This window comes from Parambassis ranga, chromosome 9 (assembly GCF_900634625.1).
Source record: "Parambassis ranga chromosome 9, fParRan2.1, whole genome shotgun sequence".
Taxonomy (NCBI): Eukaryota; Metazoa; Chordata; class Actinopteri; family Ambassidae; genus Parambassis; species Parambassis ranga.
This window is the reverse complement of record NC_041030.1, coordinates 8,761,230-8,775,213: the sequence shown is the minus strand read 5'-3', so window position 1 is coordinate 8,775,213 and position 13,984 is coordinate 8,761,230. Positions and strand designations below refer to the sequence as shown.

General features: G+C 43.2%; 1 protein-coding gene across 1 annotated transcript in view; it reads right to left on the bottom strand.

Moving 5' to 3' along the window:
- Positions 1-374: 374 nt before the first annotated feature.
- pdlim2 (PDZ and LIM domain 2 (mystique)) overlaps positions 375-13,984 on the bottom strand; it is a 29,068-nt gene continuing 15,458 nt past the window's right edge. Inside the window, exons 7-10 of the mRNA XM_028414978.1 lie at positions 5,343-5,461; positions 2,489-2,637; positions 1,784-1,895; positions 375-1,538 (exon numbers count right to left, since the gene is read on the bottom strand). Of these exons, the coding sequence (XP_028270779.1) occupies positions 1,346-1,538; positions 1,784-1,895; positions 2,489-2,637; positions 5,343-5,461 (573 nt within the window). The 3' untranslated portion in view covers positions 375-1,345. The remainder of the gene's footprint in view (positions 1,539-1,783; positions 1,896-2,488; positions 2,638-5,342; positions 5,462-13,984) is intronic.

Sequence of the window (13,984 nt, the reverse complement as noted above, 5' to 3'; positions counted from 1 at the left end):
TTTTCCACACCACGCTTGTTACATATACATATGTTATATATGTAATATTACGTTTTTTCTTCCGACGGAAAATTGCAGTTTAAATCCAGTTCCAGTTTAGAAATCTGTATATTTTAAGCTTATGGTATCTAATTCAATTTTGTTTAGGTTTTTTGTTTTATAAAAGTTAAGTTAAATATAAAATTAATTATAAATAATATATATATAATTAATTATAAAAATTAATAATACTTACCAGGAGAAAACATTTCTGGTGCCACGAGTGCAGCTGCAGCCTTGAAGAGCAGACTCTGAACCAGTGGGTCTCAGGTCTGAATCCAGAACAAGTGCTTTCCCAACAAATAATTAGGCAGGAAAAACATCTGGTTGTGTGATTGTTTTTTTTTTATTAAGTGCCACATGAAATGTGAACATTATAGTGTATCTCTGAGTATTGCTGTAACTGGACAGATGAAGTATCATCAATTCTTTTCACACTAAATGTCCTGTGCATACATTATGCATTGTAAATGATCTACATTATAGAATACAGTTCAATCAGAAAAACATCAAAAAAGGTATATTGGATGAATCTCTAGTCCCTCAAAAGCAACAAAACAAGTCAGCAAATAAGTATTTTTTATCATCTCTACTCTGTTTACAAAAGAAATACAGAAAAATCTGAGGGCTTTTGGCCTGACTCTAGCCCAAAATGCACAAACTCCTTTGTGTTTGTAACAACTTGAACCCACTTCCCTTCTCTCTTTTCTCCACTTTCACTCATGCATCCACACACAACACACACACGCACACACAGTCATGCACCCAGATGCAGGGAAGGCATGCAGAAGCCACCACACTTTTGCATGTGAAAGCATGCACCCATACACACCTACACAGCACTGTCTGTGTACAGTACGTAAAAAAAAAAGGCATGCAGTGTGGGTTAGATTTTGGTCCCTTTGTGCCAGCAGGAAATTCAAATGATGATCCTCATCTTCGAGAATCAGTCCTGTTGAGTGTGTCTTAAGAGATGGTGTTATGTGTATCTGGCCGTAGTACAGTGTGATGTGGCTTGAGTCCATGGCAGCTGTGAATCATTAGAGCTAAGAATAACCTAAAGAGTTGGACACTGGGCCATATGGAAAACAAAGCCCCAACTCTTATACAGTTACTACAGAGGCAAGAAAGGTATAATATTGCAAAGTGTGGTTAAATGTGATCAGAAAAAAATATCCTCTGCCATATCGCTGATTAAAGTCCACCTCAATGCATCATCCCAAGGTCTATAACTGAGTCAGATATGGTGGAGTTTCAGACAAGCAGCACTCCATGTTCAGAGTGGATCAGGTGTGGAGTGGCTGACTCATTGGCGAGGGGAGACGACGGCTTGAGGGAACCTGCCCGGGCCCTGGTACCTCTCTTTGGCGTGCTTCTCGCAGTACATCACATCTCCGACCCAAAAGTGACCTCTCATCCTGAGGTTAAGGCCGCATTCTGTGCAGGTGTAGCACTCTGGGTGGCGGAAGCGTTCATCAGTGATGCGCACGGCCTGTGTGCTGTGTGGAGAGACGAGTGCAGTCAGACGCCAGACAAATACAGCAGTCAGTGAGACAGCAGGGTCAAATGATTTCTCTCATTTCCAATGTAAATCAGCTAGAGGGTAGAGGTCAGCGCAGATAAATGCCATTTGTTTCTTTAAGAAAAAGCTGACACAATTGTTAGCTGATAATTATAATCTTTTAATGCCTTTACTGTTTACTGCTTTTGATTTTTAGGATTTTCAGTCACAGGCCTGACTTACACAATGCTGGTGCCACACTTCTCACAGGTGTGGTATTTGCTGACTCCTCCCACTGACTGAGCTGGTTTGGGGACATTAGGTGAAAGTTTCCCTGGAAACCGCAGGGCTGCTTCTGGAGACGGACACAGACACATACAAAGAGATCGGCTCATCAGCTCAAGGATGTTCTGACACATTCATGTCTTTCTCTTCGCATCAACACTGCTGTTTGTCTTCACTGCCCTCTGTCAGCGACGCTTGTTTGGGTTCCCCACCAGTCATCAGTTCATCACCCACGAGACACGCTTCATGAAATGGTGCTTCCAAACATTGGTCATTATCATGTCATGAAGGAATGTTATCGCTGTCTGGATTTATTTTCACCAGCATTTATCAAAGCAAAGGGGGAAGAGGAAGACAGATGATTCCGTGATAGGATATTCACAATATGAACTGCACACCAGAGGGCTGCTCTCTGCATCCAGCACAGGTGACGACCATATGGAAGTCAATAACTCACACTCCCTTGTTCTGCATGAGGCACGTTTGACAGAGAAAATTTCAAGATGGAGATGCAGCAGAGGATGTAAATTAAATTGGAGTCGACATAATAGACAAACCTTGAAAACAGGAGAGCAGAGTTATAGAGAAACTGTAACTCTCTCTGTATAATAATATATTATTATTATTATTATATTATTACGTCTAATGGAGAGTGTTTCTTACCTTTTTCATCAGCTTCAAGGACTTCCTGTAGCATTTTAAAAGTGTTGGACTGCCGAGGTGCTGCACGGGACTCCTTATTCTCCTGGATCATCTTGTACACCTCCGAGTCCCTGTCAAACCTCTGCATGGCAAATTCAGAACTGGAGCTGCTGCAGAAGGAACCAGTGCATCACAGGTTATTACAAACATGCTGGGCAGATGAGAAGAAAGTTTTAGATCACACGTTGTATACTCGATTTCCAGACAAGCCTTTAAATCAATGAGAAATGTCCCATGACTAGCACATGACATGGACTTTGTACACTTAATCTGCTCATTTCTTCCAGTGCGGGAGGGGAGAGAAAGTATTCCCCTGAGGAGATGACACCATCTAATTAACAAACTCGTTTTTACTGCTCCTTTTATCGAAGTATCTAGTACTTCTGAGAAACATGTGCATTACCCTGTGGACTGACAGATGTACTGGTGAGGTAAAAAGAACACAAAGACAATATGTTCTTGTGTATTTGTCTGGAGGGAGAGTGTTTGCTGTCAGTAGGAACCGGTTAGCCAGGTACACTTTAGCAGTCCAGGTGTGGTTTGATCTTCCACCTGTAGCCAGCTTGTCAACCAGAATCAGTCGACTTACCCTGATGGACTGTCCCACCTGTTCTCACCTGCAACACAATCTACACATTAATGGACACCTGTGGTGTGAAGAATCTGCTCCGAAACTATGACCTCCACCCTGCTGTGACTTATCAGGCAGAGGTAAACCACTGAGGACTGTTTGGTTGCACAAGGACACAATGACAGTCCTTGTGTATTTAGGCACTGAAAATTTAGCAACAAACACTCCCACTCACAGAATATGAGATAAAGCAATATAAGGACTAAAAACAGAGCATAGTTTGGGAGAACAGTGGAGTGATTGTAGTGCTTTTTACACTCAACCGTCCAAATTAAGAAACGAATGAAACTGTGACATGCTATGATTTTGCACACATGTGTTTTGATCTGATTTCAGCTGCATGTCTGTGTTTGTTTCCCACCAAAAGAAGGGAAACATATACAGTCATAACAACATGTATGTGACTGAAACAAACACTCAGACCTTTTCCTCTGCATCAATGAACATGGTTCAAATTGAAAACAGACCTCTGCAGCAGACCCTCCAAGTTTTCCACATACTCAGCTCCACCCTCAGCAAACCATTTTCCCCTTTTTGTTTCACCCTGTCCCTTCTCACATGCAATCTCAAAACATATGGAAAGTCGAGGACAAATGAAAAGAAAACAAAGGAATGGCATGCATCTGACGAAGCAGGCGACTGCATAGATGAGTAGTGAAGGCACACGGATTGCATGTTTGAGCCTGGTTCCTGGCATTGTGGTTTTAAATATTCTTCACATCTTTACAGCTATTCAGCATTTTAGACTGAGTGGGCTTGGTTCCATGCACAGAATCAGGGCAGCAGCGGTGAAAACAGGGGCTCTGAATGCATGTAGCCAAAACACAAAGATCACACAGCAGAATTCCAACCACATTTCTGAAGACAGCTTTCTTACTGCAAAAAACTAAAGCAAACGTTTGTATAAAAGAAGTCTAAATGACAAAACTCACCTCAGACAGAAACAGAGAGGACAGAGGCAAGGAGCACCCCACTAACTCCGCTCACAGTCCTTTTTTTTTTAAACCACTCAGAACACACAGATGCAGAACACACACCTCTATCTAAACCAGACAAGACAGAAAAACAAGAGTCCGACTAAAAGGTGTGCCCCTAGGCTGAAACTCATTGGCCACAGACATGAAGGGGTGGGTCAATGGGTGTCACTAAAGCCCTGATTGGCTGCTGAGGAGCAGGGAGAGGCTTGCTGTGCAGGCTGGGGGCTCCAGACTGAGGGCCAATGGGGGGAGAAGAAAAATCAAGTCTTTTTTGGGAATATAGTGTTTTGTTATGACTATAGCTGCTGACTTGTCATATCACTATAGCCATGGCAACCCGAGGGTGGGGGTGGGGGGCAAAGTCAACCACTCTGCACTGTGAAAACACAGGCACAGGTTCTCCAGCAGAGAGCAAGACCCAAAAGACATGAGAGGCTAAAAGAAAAATGTTCATTTCTGCTGGGGACAAAAAACATTCTGAGAAATACTCAGAGGGCAGCACCTGCATGCTGGGAAATGAACTACATCACCTCATCAGAGGGTGAGGCAGGAAACTGCAGCTGTGGTGAGGAAAACGACATGCTGATGCAGAAAATTAACATGCAGTCGCAGACTCCATATGCACCTGCAAAGAACTATAGGCACCAGCAGCAGTCACTTTACAGAGTGCCAGTGTACTGATGAATGAACTGAGTTTGCAGACAAATGGTAATTTCATCTGTACACAAGCCCTGAAAGAGGAGAACGATAAATAACGCCTGCCAAGAATATCACTTTAGTCGGTATTATAGTACATTTACTATAAATATCAACCAATATAAATGAGCCTGAGAGCTGTTCACGAACTACCTCATGCACAAAATTACAGTATATTGCAGCAATTAAAATTATATGGGAAAAAGACTGGCCTTGTTGTTGCGTTTTAGACGGTGCAGTGCACTGCACTGAGAGAAGTACATACTATAAGAATACTTTCCCAGTAGGACGATAAAACCACAGATATACAGGGTTAACAAATAAAGCCATTGTGTATACAGGTAGATACACAATCTCAATCTGTAAAGCACACATGTTTAACGCTCCACAGTTATAGGAGAGGCCCACAGTTCCTTACATTTAGATGTCTCTTTTAATATATTAATGCATCAACAAAAGTAGAAACACCACTGTACTCACGTTGACACAAATAAATAAAAGTGCTCTTTACCTGCGTCGAGGGGACATGGGTACATCCCGATCAATGGGGCTGTGGGGAGAGTAGCGCCCAGGTGGTGTTGGGGTTCTGCTGGACACCGAGTTATTTCTGTAGTCTGGTGAGGAAAACTCCTGTAAAGGAAGAGTAAGGCAACAATGAGTGCATGAAAGTGTGAGTAAGCATGAAAGTCGAATGCAGCTGAAACCAGCTTCCAAAGGAATCTGGTGACACAGTGTGAAGTGCTTAGAGAATGATGCAATGGAACTGTAGAAGAGACACAAAAAGAGCTCAGTTCAGTTCAGAGGCAGGAATTCACTGGCAGTGCTTCTGGATCACTGCTCCACAAAGCACTTTCGGCACTGAACACATGTAATGTCCTTCTTTCAGGAAGCTCTAAATCTGAAGAGACTGTACTGTGTGACAGCATGGAATAAAACAAAGTTTGACACTGTCATATTCAGTCAAGTTAAAACAACAGATTGATCAATAGCTGCGATGTGATCCAGATGGAGAAACAGCATATTTGGCTGAAACCTGGAGAAGTTCTTCCATTTTCAAGTACTAAAATAACAATACACTCAGTCATTGTTTGATTGTATTTGGTGCCCTGTGCTCTCAAATAAAGTTTCTATTGCATGAGTCACACCCAGCATTTCTCTCTTCCTGGCAATAATGATCCACCTCAATCACAGCAACGCACATTAACATATCCTTATCGTGACTACCATTCATAATCAGAGCTGTACCTTTGCCTCTTAGCTGCTAGATGATAGATAATGTGGCAACAGATGTTTGGCACCAACTGCAGAGCTGGTTTGATGGGAAATGCAGAGCCACCATGTACTTCAATTGGTTCCAGATGCAGTGCAAATGTCCCAATTATCCACAGTACTTACAAACAGTGCCCTCTGTTATGAAATGAGAACACTGCACACTCAGCTTAAGTGAAAAGATATTCTACAGGTACGGTAGGAAGGAAAGAAACAATGGAAAGTATTTGCCTTTTGACAGCAGAGGGCGCCACATACCTACTGAACAAAGGTCTCTGCAGCTCTGTCGATACCTATTGGCTCAGCAGAAACCAAAGTCAGGAGCACACAGTAACACCAGATTGATTTATTTATGTAATTATGTCATAAGAGATGGTGAACTTTGACTCACAAGTGAAACTGATACCACACTCACATACACACACACATACCCACACCCACAATAAAGGCTCGGCACACCTGGACTAGGTCTGCACAGAACATAAATCCTCCCAGACACTTTTACTGTCAGGAATCCCAACAAACAAATTGTTTTTAGCCACAGCTCTGTCTGGTATCTAACCATGTCCACCTGTAATGCTGACCACTGACTGAACGCTGAAGGTTCGCTCATGCAACAAGAGTTCTTTTTTTTGTAGGAAAAGGTACACTTTAACTGTTTAACAACTTCACATCTGCAGGGGAAACAAATCTCTTACTTCATTTCTGGCTGGTGTACAGTCCAGGAAAACTTGCTCTGCAAATGAAAAACCCTCATACAACTCAAGAATACAGCTTTCACAATACAGCTCAGTGAGTTTTCCTCTCTTAGCCGTCACCAGCTGGCATCAGTGTAACACAGGCCTCATCCAGGAGAGAAAATGCTCCACCCGACTATTTGGACCGCTGCATGTCTAAGGCTGGAGCTGGAGCTGGAGCTGATGCTGGAGCTCAAGGCTGACACAGTGGCATGGATGGAGTCAAAGATTTGTGTGTCCGATGCCAGCACCCGCTTCCAATTCAGCAACTCTTTGAACAATGTCTCTGTTCTCAATTGAGTCCAATTTTCCTCTTCTTTTTCCCTTACTGAGTGGGCAGATTAGTGGTGCATGCCAGGAAGCCTTTACCAGAAACGATCACTGGGATGTCTCTCCGTGATTCCTCCCAGGATAAACCCAGCATAATAACGCAAGGATCAGAAGATCACGCATTTCATATTATCAGAGTACAAAAATAGACGTCTATGTTCTCTCCTGCTGTGAAACAATCTAAAGGGCATATATCTGATGGACATACATGCTTTAGAGATTCCTTCAGGAAGACCCAGTGAAGCCACACAGCATGTGTATATGAATCCATGCTAATGCAAACAAGGCATATGTTATATAAGTGTCTGGCTACTGAACATTGATCTTCATGCTCTCAAAGAATTTACAGATACAATCACAACTGTGATCTATGAGACCCAAGAGGAATGCAATGAACTAAAGAAAAACAAAAGGAAGACGGAGAAAGAGGAAAAAAAACAAGCACTCCGCTGTGACGGGGGAGCATGCAGCTGTGATTGAGCTTGACCTTAGAGAGTTCAAAAAAACTGAACAACCAGAGCAGCTCTTCCATCACTACTCTACAGTATCCACTGCCAGACTTTTATGGCAGTAACCATGGCACGGCTGGCACTGGCCTCAGACTCGGCTCCCCCAAACATCTTTGTTCTAAAATGATCACTGTTCCACCATTACACACGGTTGACCTCAGAGCCACAATGAATTTGGTAAACTTCATCATAGCAGTGCCAACAATCCCCCAACGTCTGATGCACCAGCAAACTCAGGGAGGGGTGTAGGCCAGCTGAGGAAAGCCTATTATTTTATCTTGGACGGGAGCGTAGTCAGAGATGGAGAGCCCAACGGAGAAAATCATCAACCAATTTTTCGTGGCTTCTGTGGCAGGCGAGAGAAGGAAGCTCTGATTAAAGCTGTACTGAACTGTAATCAGGAGTTCATAGTCAACAAACCCCAGATCATTAGGGCATGTCGCTGGTATGCTGTGCTGGCGTTTAGCTTCATTTACAATAATGCAGCCAGCTTTTCACTCTGTAACCTATAAGGTCTGTTTTCCTGAAGAGAAAATTTCATACACAGAGGTTCAGTTAAATGTTGCCAGGCTATTCTCAGCCACAATGGTGTTGAAGCCTGTGTTATAGGTGGACAGTGACCAACCAAGTGTGACAGAGGCAAAGCCTGAAGACAGTCACCATCTATAATAGTCCCAAATTATGGACAATTTAAAACTATTGCTGATCTCTTAAAATTCAGTTTTTGCTGCTCTCACAAACATTTTGGATAAATGAACTCTATAAGTCCTTCACTTAAATCAGAGCACAACAAGTGTGGCCTCTGTTTAAGAAAAGACTTGGGAGAGTAAATAGCAGTGGAACTGTCAAAAATGCAAAACCATCGCTATAAAACACAAACAAGGCTTTGGGCTATGATTGGCCACTTCAAGACACAAACAAACAGGAACTGGTAAAGTGTAGTGAGGGCAGCTGTTTCAGATCAAGACCCATGGGAGACATCGGGGACAGTGCCAGTGGAGGAGGCTTCAGTCTGGCTCCAAGCAAGCCACTCTGCATCATCATTACCACCCTGTAGCTTCAATTACAGGGCATCAGCCAGTAGCACATAGTAGGAGCGATGCCTAGAGGGGCTTTTATTTTGGGAACGCTGGTGCTGCTGTAAGAAAGTGCTATAACTGCTCATTCACCGTCTCCACCACAGACATGACTGCTTTACTACAATGAGGTGGGGGACAGCAGACATCCTGGGCTGGGTGACAATCAGAGCTGTGTACAGTGTTTCCTACTCAGCAGTGTGCAGTGATGGAGGTCCTGACTGAGCAAAGACGTAAGGCTGACAGTAACCTACTCGTTATCCACTGTCACTGATGGACCCTGCCTTGTAATTATGTCTGAGCAATGATGAATTACGTTGTCCACATACTGTAACAAATAAAACACAGGACACTGTCTTATATCAAAAATCCTGTCATTAACATTCTTTACCTTTTATTGCCTCATATCTCACCGATAGTGTTTTATGAAAACTCTAAGGTCTCAGAATACAGTACTGTGGTGACTACACCAGAGGGTTGGTGACATAATGAGACTATTTCTTCTGCCTACACGAGTAGACATGTAATCTAAATAAACTGCACAGAGATTTTGGTTTTCTAATCATAGAGCATGCCGTCTTGTACAACACTGATGTACAACTCATATACAGTGTCTATACTCCACACTGCAGCACATGGAAAAAGCTTAAAAAGTCAAGCTCATTCTCTAAATCCTCCATAATGCTCTCTACATATACATTCTTGGCATAGTCTCACATACTACAGCATTCAATAACATGGAATAAAGTGACAGATTTATGTGATTGCCGTGCTAATACCTCCTCCTCTCTTTATTCGCTGCCCACGGCCACACACCATCAGACCGCTCCAGATACGAACCATATGTACAAGATTAGAGGCCACATGAACAGCACAGGAGAAGACAACAGGATGACTGTCAGCATACAGTAATTCTATCTGCTGCAAGCTACAGCAGAGCTACTTCTAAATGTGTTTTCCAGTCTCCATTCCCAATTCAAAACCAGTGCCAAAGTAAACTTTGCTGACACACCTATGAATGAACAAGTATATGCTCAGAGACATGTTTGACAGCTGGAACATCATGGAACATTATCGCATACTGTAGTTTTAACATACAGGATTCCTGTAGCTCAGCACATGATAATTGTGGGTAAAGCTGACTGTGTGAAGTATGAAGGAATTAATTGCACAGCAAGAACTTTCAGACCCCGAGTGAAGCCAAAGTAGTTTCATGTGATCATAGTGTAGGTGGTCTGAGGGAGGAACTTACCCACTCTGCCGCTAAAACTCAACAGACACAAAGAGGGATGAATACAAATGTGTTTATGTATACATGAAGGGTGCCATGCGCAACACATTTTTTCATCCTTTAAAAATTCCACTCTAGGCTCAGACTGAAGCAGCTTATCAAGCTTATTAGACATCTGGAGATTATTATTGTCAGACTAAAAATCACTGGACTTCATGATACTTCTAATTTATGGTTGCTTGGCTGCTCTCTTCCCTGCATTGTAAAAGACACGTTGGATTTAAGTCCAGACTGCTGATTGAAATAGTCATAATGAGCTGAGAGGTCTAGATGGGGTGCCCTTTCTACAGTTCATCAGTGAGTATTCTTCTGACAGCATCACAACATGTCTGACTTGTTCCACACAAAGGGCTGAACTGCAACACAACGTGGTGGAGTACTGCCTAATGTTCATATTTCAACAGGACTTTCCACTAATGGCTAAAACATAAATCTAAAATGGCAGACAGCTGTGTATTTATGGTGTCTCAGTGTAGGAGAAATATCCTCTTGTGTTAACTGCAGATGACATTTCACCAATTTAACAATTATGATTTATGACCAACAATGTAGCCCTAGTAACCATTTCTGTAAAACATAGGTGTGCATTGTCTTCTGTAAAACTAGAGGAATATATGCTAACTTGTCTATTTTCTTTGGCATGAATACACTGAGGGGCAGTTATTCACATCATTCCCTTGACAACAACTTTTGGAATGTTGACGAACTGCTCAACCACCTTCGTAAACAGCACCAACTAGTAAAAAGGCCCATCTCTCCCAGCCAACATTTCCCCATAAAACTTGCAGGGCCGACTGTCCCCATGAGTGCGCCTGGAAAGCACAGGGAGTCAAAAGTGCCCCAGTTTACTTTTCCACTCCAGGGGAAAGAAAAACAGGCACGCTGATCAATCAGCAGGGATGAGGAGAGGCACGCTGCCCATGGAGTGGCCACAATGGACCCCAAGCTTAATGGCTACAGGTCCACGTGAAAAGGCCTCACACTGTCCTGTCACAGAGCTCACTGTGCAGGGGAGAAGAAAACATCCCTCCACCGTAGCCACAGCCAGCTATGCTCCCTGGACACTGGTTTGGCTTAGCATAGCACCAGCATGCCAAACCAAACAAGAGGCCCACTCCTGACAGGCCTGAAATAGTGCATCATTTCATGCAATCATTGTCAAGCCAGAGATGTGCATGACTGCTACAGGTGAGGTGATTTTTTTACCTCTATAAACTTCCAGTCTCAATGATAGTGATGACTTTCTAATTACAGCAATTTTCAACCAAGACTGTGTGCAGTTTTACTTTGACTCCATTTGAAAAACCCAAACCTAGTTTTATTCCTAAATGCCTGACAGACTTTATTTCTGCTCCAAAGCGATGACCACAGATTTTTACTCCAGTCCAACCACAACTTCCAGAATAGAGCAGCACAAAGCCTTCTGCTGGTGTGCAGCCTGGCCTGCTGTGTGGAGGATAATGGACAGAATTGCACGGGATAGTGGACATATGGATAAATACCATACCCTGCCATCTCTGGATAAAGAGCTTAGAGACACATGTCAGGCAGCCAAGGCCACTCCACCTAATTTAGCACAGAGAGGAAACGCTTGGTCTGCACTAGCCCAAAACTGTGTGTCACCCTGCTCTAGCTGGCCATCCTACACATGGAGGGATATTTATATAAAGGTTCCCTGTCCCAGCACAGGATCAGGCAACCCTCAAGAACCTCAAAGTGCAGCAACAGCAACTCAGACATGGAGCCTGGTCTTAATGACCAAAAGATGGGTTAAAGTAGTTTGGTTTTGGCACTGCTCACTGCAACAGAGACCCTGTTGTGGTCACTTGTTGATGATATAAACAGAGGCTCTGGATCATGACAGTGGCTGGTCAGTTCAGATCTCAAGTCCAGCTGCCAGGAATCCAGGATGCCTTTGCTTCTTTTGTCTTGGTAGTAGTGCAGTAGCTATTAAAGACCTAAAGACCATAAACACAGGCAGGCATATTACGGCATGACAAAACAAATCTACTGTGTAGGTTGTAGTGTATTTATGTAACTTTCAAGCAATAAATAAAGACAGCCTTAACCAGTCCTTCCCACACCTGACCTCTACCTATACCAAAGGCTTGCACTATGACCTCTACCTAATCCTTGTTCCATCTTTCTACCCATTAGAGCTCTTAAACAAAAATCACAGTATAGAGTGCGGCATATGGTCTATGGCTAATAACAGCTTGTGATCAATTCATTCATACCAAGCATTTTTATTGCACTTTCCAAGATGTTTTAAGGACCTTTTCCTTACATGGTTCTGTGTAACAAACCTTCTCCCACAGCTGGTTAGCCATTTTTGTCCAAAAAGAGGTGATGGTTTATAAGTTTAAATGGTAACATTTGCAAATGTTGGATGGACTCTATCACATGATATCAGGAATTCCCAGGTCAATATAGGCCTTCAAAATTATTATCAGCATCTTGCTTAAATAAAAACTGACAGGCAGATAAACTAAAGCCAACTTATAAATGATACATTTGTGTGTTGAGGCATGATGAGGCACGAGGACATCGCTGTGTCTGACCAGTCTCTGGTCTCTCCAGTGGCGTGATAGCCTAAGTGCAGTCCGGGAATGTCAGCGTGCTCCCTGGTGTCCACTTCGCCCCACTCCGACCCCCTCTCTGTTCACACAACAACAAGCCTTGTGACGCAAGAAAAAAAAAGCTGCACTAGCCTTCTACTGCGTCTGCCATCACAGCCACTATTGTACACAGGCTCTTTCTCAGGATATCCAACACCCTGGAAAATGGGGGCTCCTGTTGCGCATCCCACTCTCCTCACTTAGGGAGCCAAAACAGGGGTGGAAAAGCCTTTTAGGAGCTTTTCAGTGAGGTTGATCACCTGATACAGCAGCACTCTGCACCTCTCCGGCAGGACAGAGGCCCTTGTCATGGAGGCTTCACATCTCAGCACTCACTGGGATGCTGTGTTCCTGCCAGCCCGAGCAGCATAAAGCACAATGTACCCATGGCAGGCCTCTTTCCAGCCATTTCCCCACTGAGTGCTCTGAAAGAACTCTACTCACTAATCACAACGCTGCGGCGGGAGGCTCATCACCACTTTAAAATCAGACGTAGACATCCCTTAGAGGATGGGGTCAGCCAAAACCCCAAACTCTCATCCACTGGACGTATTTAATTCAATGATACTGACAGATAAAAATACCCAAAACAGGGCTCCCAGAGGAGACAAGACAATATGGATTCCAACAAAGGAATACTGTGAGAATGAATATATTTTAAAATGTTAAAGAGAGCAGACGACTCCATAAACACCACAAACATGCAGGGCCGTCCTGACAGGAGTGGGTTCATATTGATAGAGCTCTCAGCCACAGCAAAACTCCTACTGTGCTTTGGGGTAGGCCAACTTCCACAATGGTTTGCAGGCAACCACATTTTGAGTTTACAGAGGTATTCTGAATGTGGTTTAAGATGCTGAAAAATAAATCTGTCAATGTCATAGTTATTCTGTAAAGTCCTCAGTGAAAGATAAGTATTGATGTGTGGATTCTCAGTATCACAGGTCAGAGCAGTGAGTACTGAAACGGTGGCAGAGACATGTTTGGGTTCCCTGAAAACATTTCACTTCTCATCTTCAGTTTCAACTTCCAACAGACAGGTGTGAGTCTCAGACTTATGAGGTGATTGAGATCAACACTAGGGTTGTTGACCCCTGGTTTTATGAGAATTTCATCAGGGTCAAGGTGGGGATGGGGGCTGGGCAGTCTAAATAAGCCTTTTATGTAATATCAGTAAGTTAGCCCAAGGATGCAACTACCCAACTGTAAATAAAGACTTCTGAAGAGTCAGCACTCCAAGATCCAAAATAATCCGATGAAATCATCTGGAATATAATTTCACACGCTGATCCTGCATGTTTAAAGCTAACAAAATACAGGTTT